Below are 27,869 nucleotides of genomic sequence, written 5' to 3'. Positions count from 1 at the left end.
GTTTTCACCTGTAGTAACATCTGGCTGTTGATCATGTAACTTGTATGAATCATTAAAAGTGTTTGCGTTGCAGTTTTGTGAAATGCATCCATTTTGAAAACGACCAACTTTATTAAAAAACATGAGTTTTTTTAAACTGGCATGTTTCCATTCTGCTAATTTATTTCATCTGTTCATCGTTGGCTGTGATGCTTTTGCTTAAACTTCATCTGTTGTAACTTTACTGTCCTGGTTTGCTCTTGTTAGCATTAAGTTGCTAACGCTAACACTTCTGAACCATTAAATAAATGTGAATATTTCTTTAGTAAATTTTTGTTAAATTAATCCTATTTGTCTCTGTAGCTCTTGCAGCCAGAACAGGAAGTAACAGTTGAGCATTTCCTGTTTAAATTGGTTGATGATGTCACTGATTACATCACTGGGTACAAGCAAATGGAGGGTTTTCTTTTGTTTGTTCTCCTTAAAGTAACATTTAGTTGCTCTTTATTGGATGATTTATGTTGGAGACAGTTTAGTTGAGAAGATGGGTTTGTAAATTAGGTTAATAATTTTAATAATTTAAGTTTAGTGGTTTATTTTGACCCATTTTCTAAAGGTACGGACTAATGAAGTGCAGATGTGTTTCCAAATCTTTATAAAACCAGTAAGAAGTTAAGATGCCAGAAAATAAAATTTACCAAGAATAAACTTGAAGCCAATAATGTTTACGTATTACCTTGACTCCTTAATAACAAACTTCACACTCTGACGTTTCTTCTTTTACAGAAAGAAGCGTCAACATTTGGTGAGGAAATGTGAAATCAAACCCACAACCTTGAATTATTCAGACGTTAATTTTCCCCACATTTAAACATTTTTGCTTGTTTAAATGATTATTTGAACCACCTTTCAGTTTTCAGCCTCTAATTTTCTCCACAAATATTTTAATTGAATATTTTATGTAAAGGATAAAGTAAAAATAATTTAGCTCTTGTAGCATTTAACCAGATATTTTCCTTAAACACCAGAAAAGACAGAAACTAACGTCTCTTCAGCTCAGATGCATAGCTGCATGTTTTAAAAGCAGTGCTTTCATTTTCCCATCCTATAAACAGCTAATCTAATTTTAATTCCCTCAGATGCTTTTAGGGTTTTTTTCCCTTTCACTTTTCATTTTACCAGCCGTTTAGTTTCTCTACTGGAATCTAAATTGTCCCGTTGGCAGACAGACTCGTTTTCCTTTCGTCTGAAAAGCTTTTCCTAGACATGAATTTCTCATGGTGGCATCATGTCGGAGAAACTCTGTTAAATCTGATTTGTTTTTCTTGTTCTTGACTTTTGTTTGTACAATTATTCCCTCTAGTTCTGGATGCTGCAAGAAATGTTTCCCTTGTTTTGAGAGGAAAAATCTGCAAATGGAACTCGCAGTTTATCTTAAATAGCAATTATTATTGTAAATATCTTATTTAATAGATTATAAATAAGATATTGCTACACGTAATGCCTAAAATAAGATATTTCTATGTATAATGTCATATTTTACGTCTAGTAAAGTATTTGCACCAGAAACTAGACAAAGTACTTGGTAAGATTTTGCGTCTTTGGAGTTTTGTACAAACTCTTTAATTTGTTTCATTAAAATTTTGCACAATTTGTTTTTATTTTTTATTATTGCGACGCGAATGACATGACTGGAATTGAATTGAATGCACTAATTATAATTATAAGTTGACAGTTTTACAGGAATTTGTGCTGATTACTTTGGATTGTCTTCTGTCTACATCATTAATGCAACTCAAAAGAGACGAGGTGTGTAAAATCAGTATTAATTGGCTTTTAAAAGGTCTGTATTTATATTGTAATTGAGTTACATACATGTAATTTCAAACAGTTACACTTTTTATTTCAGGGTATCAGACTGGATCTAAACAGAAATGCACGCCACACTTTTCAGATCTTTATTCATTAAAAACCAGATTCTAATAAAGTTTGTGGTTGCAACTTGATAAAAAGTGAAAAAGTTCAGAGTTTTTCATGGAACTGCTTTCAGTAAAATCAGAGGAAATAATTCTGACATCAAAGTTGAAGCTAAAAAGTTAAAATATGTAAATATGGAGGAAAGTTTGCAGCTTTGGGAACATTTCCTAGAGAGGAAACTCGCTGCAGCAGCTGCCTGAGTTCCTCCAGCCGCTCCTCCTCCTTCCATACGTTTCGTCATAATCCAGGACATCTGACGCCCATTTCCCCCTTCCACTGTGTTTACTTCAGACTTATATCACCTTCATGGGACATAATGTTCTTTCTGCCGTGAAAAGCAAGACGATTGGGTAATTTCAGTCAAAACCGACTCGTCTCCTCAGCTTATCCCTGGAAATTGTTTTTCCTGCTCTGAGGGAGCTACACGATGTGCTAATCTCGCTCCCTTTCCAAGAAAAACACATTCCTCAGCAGCACGGCTTTAATTTTTGTCACATTTAGCAGTTTTGTCTTGTGGATCTGGCCGGATCCAGTTTCCTCCGAGCCAAACAGCCGAGCCATGTGTGCCGCTGCTCAGAACCGGAGGGGAAACAAGTCTCCAAAACACAGGAAAACGTTTTCACCTTCTGACCAAATCTGGCTGCTGCCTGAACCAGTCAGAGGGGAGCAGCACATCGACCAACCATGAAACCTCAGGTTACACCTGCACTGTTGGCTTAATTGTAGCCAAAATTTAATTTTCTGCACATTCTGAGATATAAACACCTGATAATTTACCTGGGGTTGAAACGGTTAATCAAATTAATCATGATTAATCGATTACTGAAATGATTGTCAACCAAATTAGTGATTGATCTAATAACAACATACCGTACGAAAATACAAAACTGTACAAAAATACAAATAAATTTTGCTATTAATATATAAAAAAACCTTCATCTGTAAATATATTTTACCCAAAAAATCCTCAAGTGGGAAACTTTTAGCTTTATCTGGTCCAAATTCATGAGAAAAAGAAAGAAATTTCATATTAGCACCTTTTTCCATCCAACTATCAATCAGTTAATTGAAAAACAGATCAATTTTACATTATAATGGTTTTAAGTCAAGCAGAAAAGGACTTTGCTTTTCACATGTTGGTGTTAAAAGTATTTTTAAAGTATTTTTTCCTTTGCTACAAATAAAATATACACTAAATGAATGCTTTTTACTGTTATAGGCAATAAGAAAAATGTTTTCTTATTTTAAAAAAGGTATTTTAATGTTGTTTAAAAAGGCTTAACATGATAAATGAAAAATCTGCAGCATGTGCCAATTATTTATCCAATTGATTTTTTGTTGGAATCGATGACCAAAATAATTTTGTTCCAACCCTAAATTTACAGTATAATAGTAAATTTTAATGTTTAAGCAGAGAAATAAAGATCTATTACTTTTAATATCAACATGTTTTTAATACTTTTATCGTCACATTTATAGTTTTTCAGTATTTTTTCTGACATTTTGTTGCCAAATTCACTGTTTTGTTTTTGTGCAATGACAGTAAAGTAAGTTAAAGTCTATTTTAAAGGTTCAGTTCATTCATCTGAAGTAAATAAAGATTGTTTTCTAAACTTTGACCTGCTTGATTAATCATAAATTAAAAAACAAAACCTGCTCCAGTTTGCCACAGTGTTTGATTTCCCTAATTTAAACCTCGTTAATCATCCGCTGTGTTTGATTAAATCTGTCTGTGCCTGCTGGCGATGGTGCCTTATGACACACAGCTTGGATTTATGTGACAAAATTCATGCTCTTTGTGCTAAGCCTCCATTGTGTCACAGAGGATTCACAAAAACAAAGGGCGTCGCAGAGAAACAGAAACAAAGAGAGAGACGATCATAAGCGCCACAAAGTCGATTTTCTCTGAGCCGTGGCTGGAGGCGGGGCGGGCGCACAAAGCTGCTCTCATGGCCTGTTGTTTGGGAATGTTGTTTGCTCCGGCGTGGTAATTTTCCTCTTCTGGAATATTTCGGGGAGCAGCCGGGTCTGCACCCTGACCCCGATGAAATTACGCTGCTTTCCAGGAAGCCTTGAAAAGCAGCAGGGAGGGAGGGCTGCAAATTGATCCCACTCTGCCCACGTCTCCCTTCAGAGGCGATGACACAAACCAGCCTGACACCTCGGTCACTTTGACCATCATTTCTGTTACTTTGACCATCATTTCTGTTACTTTGGCCATCATTTCTGTTACTTTGGCCATCATTTCTGTTACTTTGACCATCATTTCTATCACTTTGGCCATCATTTCTGTTACTTTGACCATCTGTTACTTTGGCCATCATTTCTGTTACTTTGGCCATCATTTCTGTTACTTTGGCCATCATTTCTGTCACTTTGGCCATCATTTCTGTCACTGTGGCCATCATTTCTGTTACTTTGACCATCATTTCTGTTACTTTGGCCATCATTTCTGTTACTTTGACCATAATTTTTGTTACTTTGGCCATCATTTCTGTCACTTTGGCCATACCCTGTGGAGGACAGAGCACCAAAAATTATTCTCAAGTAAGAGCAAAGAGTAGCCATCCAAGAAGTTACTCAAGAGGAAATCCATATTTGGTATAAAGTCAACTCAAGTTCTGAGTAACTAATTAAATTATCAACCATTTCGTATTTAAAAATGACAATCAGAACAATATATAAAGTTATGTGGGAATTTCTGTATTTTGGGGACGAAAATAAATTATGCTTATATCATTTATATAAATAACAACAAATAAAAGAAAATGTTTCCTAATCAGTTTCTTTATAAATAAAACTGATGAAACTTTAACAAAAACTGCAGGTGTGTGTCTGAGTTTGGTGGATTTTTGGCTAAAACATGTTTTTCACTCAGTGGGTAGAAAATCCAGAAATTTTACTCAAGTATGAATAGAAATACTTCAGAATAAAATTACTCAAGTAAAAATAAAAAGTACAGCATAGTAAAAATACTCCTCAAAGTACATTTTTTCACGTAAATGTAATTGAGTAAATGTAGTTTCTACCAAAGTGTGGCAACATTCAGGTTAGAAAACATTGGCTTAAGTAATACGCCTCACCACAGGTGGAGGTAACTAGTTACATTTACTCAATTACATTTACTTGAGTAACTTTTTCAAAGTTTTTCATTGAAAGAAACTCATTAGGAAATTTTTTTTTTCATTCATTATTTATATGAATTATTGTAATTTTAGTCCTTTAAATACAAACATTTCCAATGTTCCAAACTCATAAGTAATAAGTTTAATGGTGATTCCTTAAGCTGCTTTGAACAGGTTAACAAAACATGTTCATTACATTTTTTACACAAAATCATTCAGATTTTAATCTGCTCAGTTCAGCACTGCAAAAACTGCAGTTTCTAGACCAAATATCTTAGACAAAACTAGCTTACAAGGAACTTTTCACAAAGACGTGGGAACTTGTTAAAGTCAATATAACATAACTGTCTTAGAACATTACATAAACATATATTTCTGAATACTAAACAAAGCACTTTTCTTCTCCAGTACAGTGGTAAAACCAGGAGCTCCATTTAGGTTGCTAGGTAACGGCACTGAGCTTCACTGAGGTTGCTAGGTAACGGCACTGAGCTTCACTGAGGTTGCTAGGTAACGGCGCAGTGCCCGTTGAATATGACTTAACAATCAGGTTTTTGAAATGATTCATTTTCCAAACAAAGACCATAACTTATAGGAGGAAAAAAATTGGCTAGGTGATTTTATTCGCTTGGACTATTTCTAGAAGCAGTTGGGACCCAATTGGAAGTATAAAAGTTAAGTATAAATGTTTATCTAAATAAGCTAAAATGTGTACACAACCCTCTCATTTTGGTAAATGTCCTTCAGCAAGCTGCAGGCTGTTTGCAGTCATCAGCAAGATCACAAGACAATATGTCTGGATATTCCCGCACACTTCTCGTCAGCAGAGTCAAAGTTATTTAAAATGGTTAGTCACCTGATTTCGTTTTGAGCAAATAAAGAGAATTTATTTGCTTTTAGCAAATAAATTCACTGAATCTTATAAACCTGCTACACCCACTGTCTGCTTCAATTTCTGAGCTTTTATTAGTCTGCAAGGCCAAACTAACCCAAAGAGATTAAACTGGATTTCAGACTATATATTGTATTGTTCTTCTCGGATCTGTCTGGTCTTAAAACACCATCAAACCAGCTTTATTATTGCAAACCCTTTTAATCTCTTCAAAAACATAACGTGTCCTTCTAATCAGAGACAAAGGAGGGGCAGTGACTTGTTTTGATCTGTCTGCCACTGTTTTTCTGTCATCTGCATTGAATTTATTTCAGAACAGACTCTAAATGGCGTAAGGAGAAACAAATCTGGACATTTTTCTTCCTCTTGGAAACCTCAACAATGTGTTTTCTTTAACAAAGAAATGTTCAAATCATGTTTCTTTTTTGTTTTTATTTTATCAAGGCTGCAGACGAATTGGGCAACAGTGACGCAGAACCTGGTCTGGAAAAATCGGATGATGCAACTGCAACATTTTATAGACACCGTTTGGTTAAAAATAAGAGGAAGTTTGTTATCAGGGGTCCTTGGTTTGCTGACGGTTCAACGTACATTGTGTCCCAGACTACTCATAACATGGTTAAACAATTAACATGCAGCGAAAAGAACGGCAACAAGCCAGAAGAAAGTGATCTGCAGATTTTTGTCTTTGCAGTAACAGGAAGAACTGAAATAGGAAATTTTTCTGCAGAGATACAGAATGCTAAAAAGCCCCGGCATTAACAAATATCATGCAAGTCAAAAATGAACTAATTAGCTAATAGTCTTTATTTCCTTACATGAGTTATCTAAATATGAAAATGTCTCCCAGATAAACTTTCACTTTTATGGATTATGTTGATTATGTTCCCACAGTTTGTTTCTCTGTTTTTTGTAAATAAGTTTCTGCTTTGGTTTTGCATACTTGCAAATGTGAAGCATGTATTTTACCTCACTATATACTGCAGAATTAACTTAACTCTAGATTTCTAATGTTTGTGCAAATATTATATAGTGCTTTTTGAGCATTTTCTGGTTCTGTCACCAAGACTGGACTTTTCTTGCTTTGTAGAAACACTTCCAGAGTGAACGCTCTTCTTGAAAACATGACAAACCCACTCAACTGTCTCGTTCATAAACATTAAGTCAAGATTTTTCATTTTGATTCAATGAAATCTGATTGTATCAGTTTCTGATCTTAGTGTATAATTACACTATTTCCATATCTTGATGTTGTACATCATCTTTATTTGAAAAATGACGTTTGTCCACAAACGGATTCATAAAGCCTTATGGTGTTTTTGTACTTTTACATCTTGTTTCTCACCATGTAGCATCAAGGATTTGCCCTGAATTTAACCCACAAATCCAAACCATTTCACAGATCATTTAACATTGTGAAATGATCTGTGAAAAGCTTTTATTGTGTAGATGTGACACTTAAAATGCAACTGATGTTGACAAATCCAGGTCATGATGCAAAATTTACAGCAAAGCTCAGAACACCAAGTTAACATGTTTTCATCCTTTCCTTTCTAGAGGTGTAAAAACCATGTTTTTCAGGTGATGTGGAGATAATATGTTTGTTTTTTAAATATATGAAGTTCATACTTAAAGTTACATTTTAACAATCAAACTCCATAAAACGCTGGTGGGTTTTGAAAACGCTGCTCATTGCATCATTTTGTCAGGGGACAGAAAAAGCACTTGGAAAAAGAAGTTAACTGGTTTTTGGGTCCAAACTGGTTTTCTAATGCTTGTTACACTTCCGGTAAACTGGGATCAAAAACTGTGATAACATATGAAAACACAACTGATTGTTGATGCTGATGTTGAAATCTAATTCCAGATACTTGTATAATATATGTTTATGTTTTAAAGGTGTTTACAACCTTTACATCCACAGAGACATTTTTTCCATACAAAATACACTTTAGCCGTTGTTCTGGCTGTTAATGCAGCGGGAGCAGACATGTCCGAAAATGTTGGAGCAATATTTCAATTAGGTGATGCTTTGGTGAACCGAGCAGAAGTTTGAAACGTACACAGCTACATTCTCGCCTAAAAACATTGTAAAAAAAAAAATCATGTTGTGTCACTTAAAGTGTAATACAGCAAAATAATTTGCCGCTCTTCATTGTCGCTTTGCCTGAACGCCCGGTGTTCGGGCCCGCAGTGAATTATGGGATATGGTTAAGGAAACACCTGACCCATCCTTAAAGAGAAGGCCGCCATTTGAAGGAGTCTCTGTTTGATGTCTGACCAATTTATATGTTTATTTTACTACCATCTTATTTTATGTGTGCCTTAAGCCTGTAAGACTTGACATCTTCCTGTACATACATGCCACGTGATTCTGTACAATTATTCCAAAATGTTTATTATTATTATTATTATTATTATTATTATTATTAGTAGTAGTAGTAGTAGTAGTAGTAGTAGTAAAAAATAATAAACATTATTATTATGTTTATTAATAAACATAATAATTTTATGTTTATTAATTTTATGTTTATTCCTGGCGATTTCCTGCCAGGAAATCTGGCAGGAAATCGCCTGCCAGATTTCCTGGCAGGTGAGAAGGCCTGCCAGGAAATCTGGCAGGCCTTCTCACAGGCCTTCTCGCTACAAGTCCGGCCTTCGAAGGATGCAGAATCCGGCTTTTTTGTTATTATTATGATTATTGAGCTGCCGTTCTTAAAGGTCATTCCTACATGAGCCTTAAAGAAACACAGCTTATCGAGTTTAAAATTATGTTGTTGTATTTTGTAGGTTTTAAAACAAATAAACAGCATATTCTTTACAAAAAAATTGGCAAGGATTGGGCTGCCATTAGTACAGATGTTGTACTCCTAAAGCTGCAGTATGTAACTCTTATAAACAATGTTTTCTTGCATTTTTTTTCTTAAATGTAAGGTTAAATTATATTTTTGTGGGAAGTGTTTTGTTCTAGGGCATCCATCATTAAAACCACCACATGTTACAGTAGTCCTGTGCAGCATCCAAGTAACAACCAGTTCACTGCTGTAACATCATCAGCTTAATTAAAGGCGGTGCTAAAGTAGGCGTATTATTTATGTGCACCAGGAAGTGGCATGTTGGGTTTGTGGGGGGTGACATGTTGGAGCTGTTAGTCTGTAACCCAAGATGTCGGTATTAAGTCTTAAATCTCCCTGGCTTTAAAGTTCTTCATAATTACAGTAAACACAGCCGGCCCTCTGAATGCTCATTGGCTGACGCAGGTCAGGTGAAGCACGGTAAACAGTGATTGGCTGGCCTGCAGCCGGTGGGCGGAGCCTCAAGTGTCCTTTCAGAGGAGCTGATGCAGTTTGTTTGTGTCTGGAAGTGCGATCAGACCAGGTCTGTTCATTATTTCTGAGGCCCATAAACACTAAACTGCATATTAGACGTGCAGGTGGAGCATAAATACATGATGTCTGATTCTGATGTACGGGTTGCAGCGGCTGCAGCTTTCTAACTGATAGTTTGACAGAAATATAACTCTGCACATTTACAAATGACCCTTGATGGAAGCTGTTATTTTACAGTCCACAAATATCTAATTTAAATCAAAAGTAACATCACCGTTTAACATTATAATAAAAACAGCAGAGATTAGTCCAGTTTGTGTTAAAAATGGGGCCTGAGGGGGTCACAAAAAAATTTAAAAACGTTTACAAGTAAACAAACTTTTTTATTTTATCAGCTCAATAATAAACTAAATGTGTAAGATTTTAATGAAGCAAACAAAATATAGTTTTGCAAAACACTTCAAAAACAAAATTTTAAGTGTTTTTGGTCAAGATTCGAGTTCAGATATCTTACAACATTTGAAAAAAGACAAAACCAACTAAGAAGTAACTTTTCAGCAAGAAGAAGGAGCTTTTTAAAGCAAGTTATTCTGTAATACTCATTAAAGAAAAGTTATACTTATAATAAGACATTTTCTCTATGTTTCAGTCTGCCAGTGAAAGTAGTAGTTTTCATCAGTATGAAGGAATTACTGACTTAAAATAAGCTGAGACAGAAAGAGTAGGAGCTTCTTAAAGAGACAGAAACTTTCTTTTGTAACATTCAGCTCTGGAAAAATTAAACTACGAGCCACAGCACTGAACCCCATTGAAAACCTCCTGGTCATTACACCAAAAATTGGTTTCTAAATTCTTCCTGAGTTAAAACATCAGTATTGTTGTTTCTAAACAAATATTAACTTGTTTTCTTTGCATTATTTGAGCTCTGAAAGCACTGTACTTTTTATGTTGACCATTTCTCATTTTCTGCTAATAAATACTACATTTTTGCTTGTAATATCAGAGACATGTTGTCAGTAAATCATAAAATAAAAGAATAATGTTCATTTTACTCAAACATAAACCTATAACAAGTAAAATCAGAGACACTTTTTCCAGAGCTGTAGATATAACAATGAAGGTAACATATAGCTATTTAATTGTCCTATAAAATGGTATTATGTGGCTGGAAAATACATAATACACTTTAAAACTGTTTATCCATAAATGTTTAGATTTAGAAATTTAGCTTAAAATGTGGTGAAATTTGTACAATAAAATTAATAATCATATGTCTGCCTGTCGCAATAAGCATCAATTAAAACGAGAACAATAATTTCACAATTTATCGTTTTTCTCTCTTTGTTTCTCCAAAACTGGATGATAAAAGTTTTCACTCTGCTTCATTTGTCTCAACTAGAACTTTTTTAGGGACAATTTTGTTTAATAATTAACTTAATTTTGTTGTTTTTATTTTTGATTTTGGATATTTAAAATGTCTTCCAGTTCCAGGGCTGAATGCTCAGTAGAATTTAAAGTTTATTCATCTTTCAGGCTTTATTGCATTATTATTATGCCTTTTTAATCATACTACTTCAAAATAATCTCAAAACAACAATATTATCGTTTATCGCAATAACTTCTGGAACAATTTACCGTCAAGCAAAATTTCTTATTGTGACAGACTTATTTATAAATTAAAAAAAGGAAAGTTAAGAAAGTAAGAAATCCATAAATAACAGGCTTTGAAGGAAGCTGTTTATGCACCATTGTTAAAAAAACAACAACTTTTGTTTACCTGTAAAAGTAATAAATTATATTCAGTCCAATCACTGATCAATATATTTGAATCATAAAACCAAAGCTCTGTGAAAGGAATAAAAACCCACAAAACAAACCAACCCGGCATGAAAGGCTCAGAGTGGAACCAGAAATATTTGGTCCCGTGTTTGCGACACGGAAAGGTTCGGTCGGTTTGTTTGGTTCTGTTGCACAACGTCGTGATCGTCTGTTTGACCCAAAGGCCTGAAATCCAAACTCCTGCTCCTGTTCCTGTAAACGAACCATTTTCCATAAACTCTGAGTCACCCATGAAACCGTGCGAGGAGTGCCGTAAAAACCCTGAGGGCTGCTGGGAGTCAGAGCCACAAACATCAGAACCGGATCAGAATTTACGTCCCGGTCCGATCTCAGACTTTATTTCTACCAGCTGAAGCTTCAGAGAGGAAATTATAAACTCACCATCGGTTCCTGCTTTAAAAATCTCATTTTATGTCGTAAAAAAACTGAAACGTGTAAATGTTAATTATTTCTAACAGCGTAAAACTACAAAACAGATCTGAAGATATTTAATTTTGTTTTCATGAATTTAATCCAGAAACTGAAACTTGTAAATTAAATAAATTCAGTAAACACTAACTCTTACATTTCAGGTTTGTTTTTATTCTCTTAGATTGAGGATTATGGTGCTCTCTCTGCAAAAACACAAAATCTTAGCAAGTATTTCTGTCTAGTTTGCAAATATCTTAATTCGCTTAAATAAGATGAAACTAACTTACAAGTAACTTTTCAGCAAAATATTGGAGCTTGTTTTAAGAAAATTATTCACAATAGATACTAATACAAGTGAAATAATCTGGCTGTGAAACTAGTAAAAGCCTCTTAACTTGCGTATGCCTTGGGCCGGCATTCAGATGGAGCCGCTAGTTATTATACCAAAGTTTTTTCGTCCACTTAACTTTCCTTTATTATGCCTGGATACAACACCACGATTAGAAATCATTACCTTTTTGTTACATTCTTCCTCAAGTATTAAAATCCATTTTTATTATTATATTTAACTTTTAATTAATACATTTTGAGAGAAATTAAAGTTTTGATTTTCATAATAATCAAAATTATTGGAATCTATAAATTTCCATGTATCAAAGTGTTGAAGCTTGATGTTTTATCCAGGCTGTCATCCTTCTTCGCCTCTGTTTGTGAAACATTTTCTCATTGTGTTTTGGACTCAGTGTGGGAGTTTTTCATGCTGTAATTCACTCGGTAGTTTATTCATTCCTGCATTCTTACACGAGCCAAAACACGGCTGGATTCCTGCTGAATTTATCCATGTGACCAAACTAAGAACTGAACAGGAAGATCCTGGAAAAAACCCAAACAGCTGTTTTAAAAAGAAACAATACACATTTAAACTGTCACCACGTTAGTTTTGGTCTGTAATTATGGTTATTTTAATCGAGAGCGCAGCTTGTTCTTCCAGTAAACTGCAGAGTCGACTATGGCGTATCCGTCTGCATCTCTACAAATTAAAATAACTGAAAACAATTCTTTATTCCATATTTCAAATTAAAAAGATGTGAAATGGATATAATGTGTTATCATGTTATGGCTTAAAGCCAAGCTAGAATATTACATAAGTTTAATTGAAAACTGAATGTTATGCAGAGTTTTGTGTTCAAGTATATTAGTGGAAAGTTGAGTGGAAGGAAAAAGTGTGGTAGGGATTTTTTCTTTTGCTCTTACTTCATGTGTCAAACTCAAGCAGGTTGGCCCAAAATGAAAATGAGTTTGACACCCCTGCATTACACTTCTAGTTTTAGTCAGTGGTGATGATGTGTAACCACGGCAACAAGGTTTGTTTTTTTTTTTTTTTTTTTGCTTGATTTTTTACAACCAGAAAAAGCTGATCAGAATCTCAAAGCTTAAATAACACGTGACCTACGACCCCGAAACCCTACAGGAGTTACAATGGAGGCTTGATGGATGTAGAGGAAAAAAGAGCAGAGAAAACAGGATGAGGTCAAAACCTTTTCTTCTGTCAGTTATAAAGGACAGAAATCATGTTCCAGACTTTAACGTCTGCCTGCGATCCAAAGAGGAGCGGCAAAAGCAACGCAGTGGATTAGCAGCAGCTGGTGTCATCCAGTCCACGATGCTGTGAAATGTAATCTCTGCTGGCCAGATTTCAAGTTGTTACATAACGGTCTTTATGCAAGTGTCTTCAGTCAGAGGCTTCTTAAAATTCACTGCAAGACTGACTGCTACTGCAGTAACTGAAAATACAAGAATAATGTGAATTACAACTTTTAATTTTCCTTTTTTAAATCGAATCTTTGTGATTGAATTGAAGCAACTTCAAATCTGAATCTGACAGGGGTATGAATAATTTTGAACTTTACTCAAGAATTAGAAAGTTCAGTTTGTGGTTTACAAAAGCCACTAGTTCTGACTTAGTGCTGCATTTTAACATATCTATGGAAAGTTCAGTGGAAGGAAAAGTATAATTTTCCAAATTGAACTGAATTACCAACTTTTCAATTATGTAAAGAAACTAAAACTGTATTTAAAGAAGCACTGAAGGCAGATATTATTTAAATGTTTTATTAGGAAAAACAAATAGAAAAAGTTGACAAAACATTTTGTATAAAAATACATTTTTCCTTTAGTGTGCCCCAACTTTGCACATTTGACCCTGAACTCATACAAACTGACTTTTTTGGAAGTTGAGGAAGATTAAAAAATCCTCAAATTCAGTCAGGTTAGTGGAATGCTTCAGTGGCGTCTGCAGCTTTCACCGGCCGACCTCTCAGCACCGAATGGCTCGGTCCGCATGACTCCGAGGCCGCCGCCGCTGCTTATCGCAAAAAAAACAAAACAATGCAACATCCTTCCTGTTGCCATTCCGCTTAAACCAAAACACTCCAGTGTTTTCCACACAAAAACTGCTCTCTGATTTCAACCATTTAGTTTTTTCTCTCAGGTTTCTCCAGCTCTGAGAGGAGAACGCCTCTAAAACGCTCATGCAGATCATTCAGGCGCACGTTTCCTTTCTGCACGTCTTCAGCGGCATGCATTCAAGAACAAACGCATCTCATCCTCTGCTCCACCTTCACACCTGTAGGTACATCACGTAACAGACGCAGCTGTCCAGTAACAACGCGCAGCAATGCGGGTTGGCGTCTGCCTGCTGCCAGGAAACGGCAAAGTTACAAACTGAGTCGACAGTCGGCTCAGAAAATGACTCTGCCTGATAAATACCAAGTGATCCTGAAACGCCCAACAAGTCCCAAACTCCTTACGTCTCATGAAAAGAGGGGAATCGTCGACTGGGAGGCGCTTCGTCTCCGAGAGACGGAAAAATTGCAGGAACAGTTTTGGAAAAACAAATCACTTGTGAAGGACAGGAGCTGGTACAGAGAAGCCGTTTCCCCGTGTCGGCAGAACCGTTCGTGTCTGCCAGCTTTTCAGTTCCTGTGAGCTCCTCCTCCTCCGGGTGGCGCTGCAGTCCGGCTCTGCGGTCCAGGCGCTCGTTCAGCAATGAGGATTAGATCCAGAAGAAGACAAATCTCTCGATTCGTTTTGCTAGTAACGCAGCTCGTCGCTCAGGCGGGGCTCGTGGTTCAACACGTCATGCAGCGCGGTCGCATGTGGGGGGGTTGAGGGTTCGGGTCGATCTGGACACCAGAAGAAGAACAGAGCAGCGTTAGATAAGCAAGATTCAGCCACACACAGTTTGAATTCAGATTTTCTCAAAAGAAAGAAAGATAGAGTGTCTTCAGTCAGAGGCTTCTTTAAAGTCGATTGATGACTGACTTCTACTGGAATTCCTTCCAGCCCAAATCGACTGTTTGCCAAACATCTTCTATTAATTTCTCTTTTGGATCTATAAAGTCTTTTTAAATTTAATCTTTTTAACTTAATGAAAGTAACTTCTGTGCAGTTTGTGCTTCACCCAAGTTAATTTTAACATTGGTGTTTACATGTTGAAGCATGTTTAATTCAATTTCCCTTTTGGATCTATAAACAACTTATGGGAAGTTTAGTGGAAGGAAAAAGGAACGTTCTCCTGACAGAACTGAATTATTGACAAACTACAGTTATATTTTGATTTTATTTAAACAGCTATCCAGCTAGCTCCCTAGATACATTATTAATGTTTTTTCTTCGTTTTATGTAATAAACCGTTTTCTCTCTGGAGTCGCTCACCTCGCTGTAGACCGGCGGAGGTCGGAAGCGAAACTCCTGAAGGAAAGCCATGAGCGGCCGCTCCATGATGCCGCTCAGGTCTTCAGCCGGCGGCGGGGCGACGCCGTCGTTCCGCTGCTCCGCCTCCTCCTCGGTCACCACAGAGCTGTACTCTGGAGGAGCTGCGGGGGAAACAGACTCGGTTATCCGACCGACCCGACTCAAGCCGGCAGAGCTTCCGGTTCGGGTCGCTGAAGGGAAACTCACGCTCGGGCTGCTCCGGGATGGCCATGCGCAGCCACTCCAGGTTGACGCTGTAGTGGCTGCTGATGCTGGACGTGCGGCTGCCGAAGGGATGCAGCGGGATGGTGCCGATGACGAGCGGCAGCTCCAAGCACAGCTTGGAAGTTCCCGGAACGTCGACGCAAACCTTGGAGAAGGAAAACAAAGAGTTAGCACTTAAATGGAGACGTATGTGTGTGAATAAACCTGTCACAATATGCAATTAATCAACTAATCGCATCATAAATGAAAATAAGTTTGATGATTTTCATTCCGGTGGTTAATATTTGTAGCTTAGAGTTAATAATCCTTTTCATTTATGGTTTTTGGTTGCTGTATTTTATTTTTGATATTTAAGCTCATTAGTCTTTGAGATGGTAAACTTGCATAGGTGAGAATTTATCGTATCGTTTATTGAATATTGTGCAAAATGTATCATGATTTATCACCTTTTTGAAATTGTTTTTAATGTCTAATATTGCCTGTTGGCTAACTATTGATTACATTACTTTCTCAGGTAATATAATTGTAATGGCAAAGATATTATCAAATTCAACAAACTTCAAATTCTAACCAACATTTTAAACTGTTGATTAGTTCAAAATAAATAAAAACAACAAATAAAATGAATTATGACTTCTCTGTAAACAAATCAGATTTTTGTCATCCAGTTTTTGGCAGAAAAAGAGAGAAAAGCGGAAATCATTGGTCTTGTTTTAATTAATCATGCGATTTATTGATTTATTTCGACAGGCCTGCTTGTTGTGACGGACGAAGATCAGCCTGGACTCACCTTCAGCATGTACTCCACCTTGATGATGCGGCACTGCTGGATGGACGGCCCCACCGGCGGGATCTTGATGGCCCGACCGTGCCAGGTCTCCCGGGTTCTGGCGCTCACCATGTCGCCACACAGCGTCGCCACCACCGAGCGCTTCTGCTTCATCGTGCCGCGTGCAATGAACGTCTGCGTCTGGATGATAAAGGCTTTGGGCACGATGGATCTGGACGTGGCGTTGTCGAACTCGGCAAACACAGGTATGACCTCACCTGCGGCGGGGGGGCGGGGCTTGTTAGAACCTGCAGCCGCCGTCGGGTTGCTAGGCGTCACATTTACGGAGGATCTTTTTACCTGGAGTGTAACCTTTGCGGTCGATCTTTGCGGTTACGGACACCTGTCCAAAGTTACGGTACCACGTCCGCGCCAGCTTGTCCTTCGTCCCCGCCTGAGGAGCCTGAAGACAAACAAAAACCAGTAAGAAAGAGTTTGAAAATCCATGAGGATCAGAATTAAAAACAGAGATGCACCAATGTCAATATCTGTATCGGTCCAATATTGACAAGAAAATTTGGATCGGGTATCGTGTCAATGTGTTCGATCCATAATAGCCGATCTATTCAGTCTAATTCTATACTTTACAATCCTAACATCACTTTCTGAACCATTTGAAAGAAGGTTTGTTGCCTTTTGCTTTGGTCAGATTATTTTACATTGGATGTTATTCTACATGCTGCACAGATTGAACAAATTAAAGTTGAGTTGTTTTTACACAAGCTTGTGGAGCTACTGGTGTTTTAAAGTGTGATGTACTGGTGCAGAGTTCTTACATTAATGTATAATTTAGTACATTTACTGGATTTAGCCCAGAAAAACTTACTAAGCCTGGCTGTAGGGGGCGCTAGGCCAGCCATCAGGTGTGTTTGTGGGTTAAAAAATGATTAAAGTTGACAGGAAATCTGAAAATATCACTGGTGAATTATGTGGTATTGGAAAACATCATTAACAATACCTAAACTCCAACTGTAAAGTCTTAAAAAAATGCAAAAATAAAAAATCAATGTTTAGCCTGGAGGGGTTGTGTAAAGCCTGGTGGCCCGCCAGGCTGATAATACAACCCTGTATTGAATCAGCTGATGCTAAACATCAGATATGGTATGAACGTGCGTCCCAGCTGCTCACCAGCAGGCTTGGCGTGTTGATGTCGATGGGCTCGATGACGGTGAACTCCTTCTTGATCTTCCTGACGGGACACCACGGCCTGTGCAGCTTCACTTTGACCCAGTAGCGGATGCTGCCATGCTTCCCCTCGAAGGAGGTGACGAGCGTCTCCTCCGGCAGCTGGAAGCTGAACGGGAATTCGTGTCTGCCGGCAGGAAGGACCGTCAGCTCGCCGTTATCTGAGGAGACGCAGAAAAACACGTTCAGACTTCTCTTCTTTTACACAGGAGAGAATAAAGCCATTACTATTTTAATAAAAGAGTCTACAAATAAAGTTGGCTTGGCTAAAGCAGTAAATTCAGTTTGGTGAGGCTCTCTGCTTTTCTTTCAAATCACATGGTTTCTGTTTTTGCTCTGAGGGGGCGGTTCTGCCTCAAGCTACATGATGAAGCCCATTTCAACCACTGTAGTCTTGCAGAACAGGTACAAGAATGCGTGTTTAGGTTCAGTAGACCAGATGTTTTCCCCCCCACCCCCATTTCTTTCATCATCACTTTTTGCAACTTTCAAAAGTCAAACGGATTAAAAATAAACCCAATAAATTAAGATTAAGATGATAAAGTGTAAGCAGGTTTCTGCAGGACAAAGTTCAGCTGCAGTGCCAACTTCCTGGTGTGCCCTTTAAACCTAAACAGCTTTGTGCTGAATGAAAGAAAACCTGAGGGTCCCCCGTTCTGCAGCAGAAAACGAGACAGGCTGCTCCAGCAGATGTTTTCACAATGAGGAGGCAGCTGCGCTCTCTCTCACTAAACCAGAATGCAGCAAGAGTTCCTCAACTTTATGCAAAAATAAAAAATAAAAAAGGAAACGCAACATCGATCTGATTTATAAAGACAAACTGTTTTTTGAGTTTGTTTCTGACCCAGTTTGCAGAACAACAAGCGGCGCGGTGCTCCCAAACGCATCCCTCAGCAGCGGACTGACCTGCCTGCAGCAGCACCTCTCTCCGGTTCAGGTACTCCACCTCGTCGCTGTAGTTCTGGGTGTACGCCGTGCTAGAGCCGGCGGACCGGGACTCGGTCCAGTGCACCTTGGCGAACCCCTCCGCGTGCAACTTCAGGGACTCCACTTTGGTCTCGCCGAACAGCTCCAGCACGACCCGTCCGGACACCACGTCCCCGCTGCTGAACACCGGGGCGCAGTCCAGCTCCGGCGAGTCAAACACCACCAGGAACTTTTTCAACTTGTTGAAAATCATTTCCGCAAGTTCGGAGGTTCTTCTGGGAGTCGGTTCGGTAAGCCTCTCTGTGTGGCGCAGAAAGTTTAAATTTGCTGTTGCGCTTCCTCGTTGTCTGGTTTGCAAACTCAAAGTGTGGAGCGACAGCAGCCCTTTTTGGTGGCTGAGCGAGGGGGCGTGGCCTCATAATTTATTATGTAAGGCCTCAGGAGAGCGAAGGCTGCGTTCACGGACCCCGCCGTGGCACAGACATTAGAGGAACTGAAGTTGCAAAACAACACATTCCCTAACTCAGTGAATCCCACGCTTTTTATAGCTAATGCCGCCTCAGTAAACATTTTCTTCCCCCCCCCCCCCGAGTCCCACGGTAATGTCTCTAAATGATGTTATAAACAGAGTTAGACTTTTTCAGCTTGTTGTGTATTGTTATAAAAACTCAACTTTATCCCAGAGTTAGGGCTGAATAACACATTTTACATCAGTTGATATTGATATTTCCTGATTAGGTTGTTGTTTTACATATCTGAAATATCGCACAACCTTTCCAGTTTTATCCACAGTTTTCACTTCACACATATTTTTATTTTTAAATAGTTATCGAGTAAAGTGCTGAAACATTAAACTGCTTCAAGTATCTCTAAAATGTTTTCGATGGTAATGAAGGGGGCATGAAGGATCTGCAGTAGCAGTCAGTCTTGTAACAAATCTGAAAAAGCCTCTGACTGAAGACTGCTTCTGACATGATAACAGCTCAATTTCCAACCAGTATGGATAATATCCCACATTAACATGTCCTGGATGACACCATCAGTAGTAAGTAGCAAGTAGAAAGCCGGACAGAGAGATGTTGGAGTAGGGGATTTGATTGAAGTTCCTCCTTCTCTCTGCTCTGCATCCACAAAGCCTCCTTTTCTTAAAATCCTCTCAGGATTTGGGTTTGTAGTTCACGTATTAACATAAAGAAGAAGTTAACAGAACTCAAAATTCAGGGAAATGCACTACTATTAGCCTTCACTGCTAACAGTAGTTAGCCTGGCCACTGAGTTAATTAATAATTAAATAATAGCTGGATTTCTCAAACGCAGTTTAAAAAACCCAAAAAAACTATGTTTCCATTTGGAGCTCCAAATGGAAAAGTATATTTATTTTAAATCCCATTCAAAAGTGAAGAGACACAGTTTATCTGCATTTCTGACCATTTGTACCTCAACACACAGACATCAATATGTTTGAAAAATGTTAGAAACATTCAACCAAATCAGAGCAACTCAAGATTATGATGCCAGAGTTCGCAAGAACAAATATTATACAAAGAGAAACTAAAAACACCTATTAAAACTCCAAACTCCCGGACTGTCCCTGAAGGCAGCACAATAAACATCCAGACTGGGTGTGGAGCCAGAGGAGGAAAACAGGGTGATGATTGATGGTTACAGGTTCTTAGAAGAAAACAGGCTTACTGAGCATGCCCCGCTCTGGCAGCGCTCAGGGGAAAATGGTTTCACTCTGGACTAAAGCTGTTTACTCCACTTCTTCTGTGTCGATGCGTGGGACGCCTCGCAGATGAAAAACATGCAGCGAAGTGCAAAAGTATCCCAGCAAACTGCTGCTGGGACGGAAACAATCACAAACAAACTGCAGCGTTTACTTTATTAACATTAATCTTACTGATGATTAGAATGAATGAACAAAGCCACATCTGAGCAAAATCATCCTAAACTTAGTTACAGATCTACTAGAAATTCATCCCAGCAGCTGGTAAATTATTATCTTTTCAGTGCAACTCCTTCAGTCAAAAGCCGTGTCTTCTCTGTGAAAAACAAAGTTGTTTACTCCTTTGTTCCCTGGGACAGGGGCTCTCTAGTGCCACCAACTGGAGACATGCTGCAGGACGATCATGCAGAAACAGTTTTGCAATGAAAAAAAGAAGAGCAGATATAAAACTAAGGTTTGATTTTCTCATTTAAAAAACAACAACAACAAAAAACAACCTAAAATTTGTTTAATAAATTTCCAAAAGAAATCCTTTTGACACAAATTATTTTTGAGGTGTTCAAAAGAATCAAGAATTTTACAAGAAAAATTGCCTACATGCGACATGTTTTATGGAAGAGCTATTTAATGTTTTGCTTTAAAATAATTTTAAAATGTCATAAATACAAGTGCGCCACCTGCTGGTGAACGTGAGCACAGTGAACTGATAGGAGCATCATGAGGTTCCCGAGGTGACAGATAACCCCGCGGCTGCCCAGATGACTCGGTGCGATTAGCCCGCCGCTGCGGCTGAAAACACCGCTTTAGCGCCGATGCGGGGGGGAAGCAGACGCATTTATTCATGCTACCTCCTGTCTAACCACAGGCCTTCTCAGTGTTGTGACACAAACAGCGACAGAGATGAAGCTGTTTGCCTCAAAACAAAGACGCATTTCAGTCTTAGGAAGGCGACTCTTCTCTGAAACAGATTAACTAAAAAAAATTACATTGTAGAAAATCGCCACTTTTTATGAGAGAAGTAAAGTTTTGTGTTTTGTAAATGATGCGCAGCTGCTCTGTTGAGGTGGGCGGGGCCAAGCAGAACCACGTGGTGTTTTCCTAGTTGCCATGGTGACGAAGGCTGTGTCTTTTTAAAAAGTTGGCTCCATTTCCTCACATTTGTCTCTCTGCTTTGAAAACAAGGTTTTTACTTCACCATTTATTCCTCATGTTTTTTACTTGTTTCATAATTTATATGTTTAATCATTTGGATTTTTTTATTATTATAATTTATGGTGCATTCAGGTCAAGACAGAAAAAAGAAGAAAACACTATTTTATATTACTTATCTCAAATTTCAGTATTCAGATTGATTTTTAATCACTGAACATTTGAGTCACATATTATTTCACTAATTATCTTATATTTGCAGATTTGTGAAGAAACTGAGACTAAACTTTAGACAATTACTTTTCTAAAAGTAAATCAGTCATTTAATAATTTCCTCTGCTAAAGAGTGTCAAAGAGATTATTTAGTAAAATAAAAAAAATAAATAAAAGGGCATGCAGTTTGATTACTGTCAAATAAACACATTATTTACAGCTATAAAATGGATTGACAGCCTTTAAAGCAAGCTTACCTAACAATCTGACCAAACATTAAAACCTATTTTCAGTTTCTTTAATCACATTGCTTATTCTCTGGTTCTTATAGCTGCCTGTCTTCTCCACACTGGGGGAATTTCACTCCTTTTACCTCAGTGTGTATTTGGACTCTGCACTAATGGATTTGTGCTTAATGTCAAAGATTATGTTATCAGGCAGATCCATCTGACCTTCTCCCAGGTTTCTACGCAACACATTTGGCTCGAGCATGTTCGCTCTGTAAACCTCAGGGACTGCAAGACTGTTCAGACACAGTGGCTGCTGCCTAATCGGGAAATTTAAAACACACTTTTCAGAGACACTACATCCTAATCCTACAAGCTACCATATAAGCCTTTTGCAACTACATCACTTCATCATTCAAGGCGCCATGACGGACGTCGGAAATGAGGATCAGGAGTATTGAACAGAGCGACTGAAATTGTTTTCCCAAGTTGTTTTTGCTAGTTTATTCATGGCTTCTACTTGTTGGAGTCAAACTAATTTGTCTGTGATTGTAACACACCTGTTTGGGGCTCATAGACGGGGGTATTTACAGAAGCTTGAAACAGCTAGCTTACAAACCAACCGACCCGTTTCTCCTCCCTCCTGACGTGTTGATCAAATTACCTACTTAGCCTGAATTCAGACCACATGATTCATATCAGTACATCATTTCACCTGAGCAGCCTTAAAACCGTACAACAGAGGAAATGCTAACCAGTTTTTTCCATACATGTTTGGATACATAATGGTGGACATTGTTTCAATTGTTATTAACGGTTAGACACGTACCTCCATGTCTTGATGGAGCTCAGAGACATCCTTCATAATCGTTCTAATCATACTTACTTATAAAGTATGTAGATACTTTTGATTTGATATTGATCATCTTGTAAAAAGCGTTCACTGCTATTCCACGGTTACACCGAGGACTGACAGTCATTATGACTGCTATCCATCGCTGCCATCTTTCCTCATTAAAAGTTATTCAATAAAATTACAAATGTGGTTTACATCCTTGTCTGTTTGTGTAGCCGACTGTGCAGCACCTATGACCATTTTTAAACTGAAATCAACTAAATAAAAGCAATATTAAGCTACAGATGTCTGTTTTTAAACAGGCTTTGCAGGAGGGCATTGGTTGTTTTGCCGTCCGTCATGCGCAAAGGGTTCATAGGGATTACTATATAAAAACCACATTGTGCATCCACTAAAAGAATGATAAGTGTTGTGCAACCTAATTATCTACCACCAGTACTGACCTCGGATTAGATTTAGCCTCTTCCTGAAATAGGTGATTTTGGACGTGTAGTCGTTGTACACCGAGTTCATGCCGCGGTTCTCCAGCCAGTGCGCCGTGGCCACCCCTCTGCCCTGCACCTTCATGGACTGCACTCGTGTGTCCCTGCTGACCTCCAGGATCACCTGGCCGGACGCCACTTCCCCAACCGTGAAGGCCGCATCCGCAGGACCGTCCAGCACCAGGGTGAACGTCTTGATGGAGCTCAGAGACATCCCTTCATAGACAGGACAGAAGAGTGATGGTAAGACTAGTAAAATCCAGTAATGTCTATGCAAAAATAATCCAAAATAGTCCTTAAGCAAGCAAGAGAGATTATGCTAAATTTATTTATAATCTGCCAGAGTGGTTTTAGATTACTGATACTACTGTATCAATGATCAAACAATTGATCATTGTTTGAGCAATGATCGAACAAAGGACCACTCTAGGTCCTTTGTTTTAGGCCCAACACAATAGAGAACCTTAATTGTTCGTGCGAGATGAACAATTAAGGTTCTCTATTGTGTTGGTCCTAAAAAAAAAAGGAAAAAAAAGAAAGAAAATTAATTTGTAAGTAATATACAATGGCTTTAAATATCTGGCACAACTGTACTGTCGTCTTTTAAAGGCTTATTTTTAGGGAGGGGAGTTTGTTTGGGTGGATCCCTGATGGTCTAATCGCTATCTGCTGCTGCACAGGCTGTTTTAATATAAAGAGCAAAGTTATTAACAATATTTCTTTTTTTTTTTTTTGGTGGCTGAATTTTACCAACAAAAAATGTACACTGATTACATTCAATATGTATTAATATGCATCTTAATTCAAGTAAATGTGCAATTTAAGCTGAGAAGAACTTTGTTAGACTTCTTAAAAAACATCTACAAATTGTTAATTTTTAGGGCACATTTTTATTTAGTTTTAGTCTTAGTTTTGACTAAAATGTTATTTAGTTTTTGTCATAAATGTTTCAGTCTTAGTCGATTAAATCGACAGCAGACAAAATTATATCTAAAATGTAAATATTTTTTCCATCAATTCACTTGAATTATTAACACAAAATGAGTAATCAGTCATGGCCATATCTGACTATAAAATACATAGAAAAACAGATTTAACATTTTTCACATCTTTATTTTTTTACCTTGCTTTCAATAATAAAATATTTTAACCAGTCACAACAAATTGCAAATTGTGTTCCTCATTTACAAAAATAAATGCCAAACGTGTATTTATTTGGCATTTATTAAACATAATAAATAAATAACATAATAAATTTTATTAAAATTTTTATGTTTAATAAAACATAAAAATTTTATGTTTTATTAAACATAAAATTAGCTAATGCTACTGTATCAATGATCATTTAAACTCAACATCTAAAACAATTAAACCACAATGTTTCACTGTCGCACATCAGGAAACGGAACCAATCATGAAATTAATGTTCCACCACCATCATCACCATTACCAGTCTCAGGAGATGATTATAGAAGAACTGTGATTCTCATCACTGATCGCCTCCAGTGCTGTTTTCCTGATCCATTCTGTCTGATATCAACCAGTCCACTATACGCCACTTAAAACAATCACTGACACGTTTTCAAAATCGTCTTGAATTCAACTTCTTTGAAGCTGTTCATCCAGGGATGCGCATCTTCCTACTCACGTCTGCACTTTTTGCAAGTTTTCGCTGCTGAGGACGCGGTGTAGCACCGGGTGGACGTTTCTTTAAAAAGGCGCAGGTGTTGAGAGCAGCGCGATGTTTGTTGTCCGTTTCTAGGCAACCGTGACGTCAGCACCTGAAGGCAGCGTGTCGTACGTCATGGTCGCCGTGACAGTTCTCATGCCCTTATGTTTCCCATTTAAATACTAAATAATGAACAATTCCGTATTTTACAAGTCTAGACCAGTCAAAGTAAAAACTTTCTACACATAACAGTAACTTATAAGCGACCAGATTGACCTTATCACGCAACCAAGCGCACTTTAGCCTGATGTTAGCGCCCATGTGCGCCAGGAGTTGTGTGTAATTTTATGGCTTAATATGAAATTTATTACAAGCCGATTGTCGGTAACATTGTATGCATATTTGTAATATCTTTGAAAAAATATCAGTGCGGTGAGCCACCGGGCGCCATATGTCTCCCTTAACAATTAACCTGTTCTTTTAAAAGGGTTATAGCCTATTTAAAATAAGTCCATAAATCATCTGGGTTTGCATTCATTTAGCCCTTCCTATAAGTATCCTCAACAAAAACTCAGAGGTCATCAAGAGCCATGTTATTTTTGTCATGGTGTAATGAAAAAAGGGGCGTCAACGAATTTTGTTGTCCTCATCCTAAGCGAAGCAACACATATTTGTACTTTGGCTTAGAAAATTAATTATTGTGACTAAAAAAAGCTATCACAAGAAAAATAATACTCCTTATAATGTAACTTATAATAATGAGAAACGTCCAATTTTCATTGAAACTATAGGGGATTGCATTTTGAATTCAGCTTTGCACTTTACACCGATACCAACAAAAATCCGTTCAAAAGCAGATCATGTCAACAATAACCAAGCATTTATTAATACATATCTGTAAGCATGTTTATTCAGGGTGTGTGCTGAAATATACAGAAAACCTAAATAAAACAGGTTTTCCCTTTTGACAAACGTAAACCTCATAAAGCACAGCATCTTAAATGAATTTGTGCACGTACGTATGAAAAGTTAAATTTAAATAAGGGACATAAAGAAGAATACAACAATTATAACACCGGCTGCTGTTATTATGGTGTTTTTTTGTTTTTCACCCATTTTTGTTGCACTAGTCTCAGCCAAGGAGGCTTCAGAAACGGCCCTGCGCTTTATAAACGCAGCTGAAGGGATGAATGAAAGTCTCCACACTCACCGACAGGACGTGGGTTACGTGAGCGCCGTCACGAAGATGCAGCTCTGCAGGAACTGTTTTCTCCTCTTGGTTTCCAGTGTAAGTCCCCCTTTTTAAAAGACAGCATGGAGCAACCCCCGCTCTGCTTTACACCAATGACAAGGAGATTATGGCGGTCACGCCCGCCCTCACAGCCAAAAGAGAGGAAGAGGAGGAGGCCGATGGGACCCGCGTGGAGTGGGCTGAGTCTGTCACGTGACAGCCAAAGCGTGGTTTTAAACACACACACACACACACACACACCGCTTCAGACTCTCAGAGCTTTTGCACAATGCCAAGAGAAGGTTAAGGTTATATATTTTTTTAAATATACATTTCTTTAAAAAATAAAAAGGAAGATATAATCTTAATTTTTACATTCTCTTGCAAAGTCCGCATATTTTACTCAAAAGAAAACTTTGCTGCTCCCAAATCGGCTTTCAATTAATTTAATAAACTTGACTGTTTACAGCAAGCATTTTCATAGAGTGACAGAAATCCTGATTTTATTGACTAGAATTTACTAAATTGTGTTTTTTTCTTTCAATTGATAACTAGGAAATTAAGTAACTTTATTTATTTTAATAAGGAAAACATGGAAAGCCCGTTTTAGGTTTTGGACCTGGAATAATTTACACTTCCCTTTCCATCAAATCTGACTACTTTATTTGTTTAATGAAAATATCGCTAGGTAAAATACCTTTTTTTTGATCTTAAAGTCATTTTGACTTCACGATTTTGGTCCATGTGACCAAAAGTTTAAAAGAATGGCCTCCATGTGGAATAGTCCATAACTTATATTAAAAAAACCCCTAAAATGCCACCCAGGAAAGAAGAAGCCATGACTAAAATAGCTGCAGAAAACCTGATGGTTTTCAAATGCACTCAGAGACTAATTACATTTTTGGTGACATTTCCTGTGGTCTGATGAAACTAAAATTTTAATGTTGGCCACAAGACCTTAATTTAATATAAAGTAAAACAGGGAATTTCTAAGTCCAAGAACATCTGTAAGACCTGAACAATGACCCTACACATAGAATAAGGATATCAAAGTTAGCATTTTGGAGTGACAATTTAAAAACTGATTTCACTTCCATGGAAAAGCTGCACACAAGTCAGTCGGCCAAAATAAACATTTGACTCTGCTGCACCAATTCTGCCACGGGGAATGATTAAAGTTTCAGAAAGCCGTTTCCAAAACCTTTAACTCAAGCTGCGCTTTGAAAAACAATTCTAAGAAATGCAGAGCACACATCTATACTCATCTGAATTTGAAGACAATGGACAAACACATACCCTCATTATTCTGTGGTTTAGGAAACAAAAAGATATATTTTTTGTGAACTGATGTGAACACTTTAGTCTCATTTTATGTCAGACAAAAAATAATAATTCTATAAAACTAATTTTTAATGTAATCTTCCAGCTGACTTTCCAGCACTGCTGTATTTTAATTGTTAAATGATTAAAGTTAAGGCTTCAAATAAAACTGTTGGAATTGCTTTAAACATTAAAAAATGTTTAATATTTGAAAAAATCTTCCAGCATTTGCTGATTTATTTCTGGGGGAAAAAAAGGTTTTGGTGACCTTTAGACCTGGTTCTTGCGTCACTGGACCTTTCTGGCCAGAACTTTTTTAGTTGCTTTTTTTTTTGTCAGGTTGTTGAACTCCATGTTCAGTTTATTTACAGCTGCTCACCTGCCTGCCAACACTCCCCTCTTTTTTCTTCTTTTCAGGCTCAGGGCTCTGTTATTGCTTCAACATGGTTTGTTTTTATGGGCAGATAGTAACCTTCAGTGCTCTGAAATTTACAGTGTAAACAGGGTGGAAGTGCAGGGCAG

At 37.6% G+C, this 27,869-nt stretch overlaps 1 protein-coding gene and 1 long non-coding RNA gene across 5 annotated transcripts; one reads left to right on the top strand and one right to left on the bottom strand.

The window, feature by feature from the left end:
- LOC106944931 (uncharacterized) lies at positions 1 to 23,080 on the top strand. The gene is made up of 4 exons (XR_001424443.1): positions 1 to 10; positions 12,878 to 12,889; positions 17,066 to 17,069; positions 22,178 to 23,080. It is a non-coding gene; the product is annotated as an uncharacterized LOC106944931 (long non-coding RNA).
- arrdc2 (arrestin domain containing 2) lies at positions 13,651 to 26,146 on the bottom strand. Of its 4 annotated transcripts, none has more exons than XM_015028262.1 (8): positions 26,007 to 26,146; positions 23,089 to 23,343; positions 17,491 to 17,708; positions 16,663 to 16,765; positions 16,324 to 16,580; positions 15,516 to 15,678; positions 15,270 to 15,430; positions 13,651 to 14,737 (listed from the first exon to the last, which is right to left on the bottom strand). In XM_015028262.1, the coding sequence occupies exons 2-8, from the start codon at positions 23,339 to 23,341 to the stop codon at positions 14,684 to 14,686; spliced, it is 1,209 nt and encodes a 402-aa protein (XP_014883748.1). In that variant the 5' UTR covers positions 23,342 to 23,343; positions 26,007 to 26,146; the 3' UTR covers positions 13,651 to 14,683. The 4 variants fall into 4 exon arrangements, with proteins under 4 accessions (XP_014883748.1, XP_014883749.1, XP_014883750.1 ...); XM_015028263.1 differs by lacking the exon at positions 26,007 to 26,146 and adding an exon at positions 24,578 to 24,830; XM_015028264.1 differs by lacking the exon at positions 26,007 to 26,146 and adding an exon at positions 24,776 to 24,791.
- Positions 26,147 to 27,869: the final 1,723 nt, after the last annotated feature.

This window comes from Poecilia latipinna, unplaced genomic scaffold (genome assembly GCF_001443285.1).
Source record: "Poecilia latipinna isolate Pla-1442-1.1 unplaced genomic scaffold, P_latipinna-1.0 Scaffold118, whole genome shotgun sequence".
Taxonomy (NCBI): Eukaryota; Metazoa; Chordata; class Actinopteri; order Cyprinodontiformes; family Poeciliidae; genus Poecilia; species Poecilia latipinna.
This window is presented reverse-complemented; position numbering and strand designations above follow the sequence as displayed.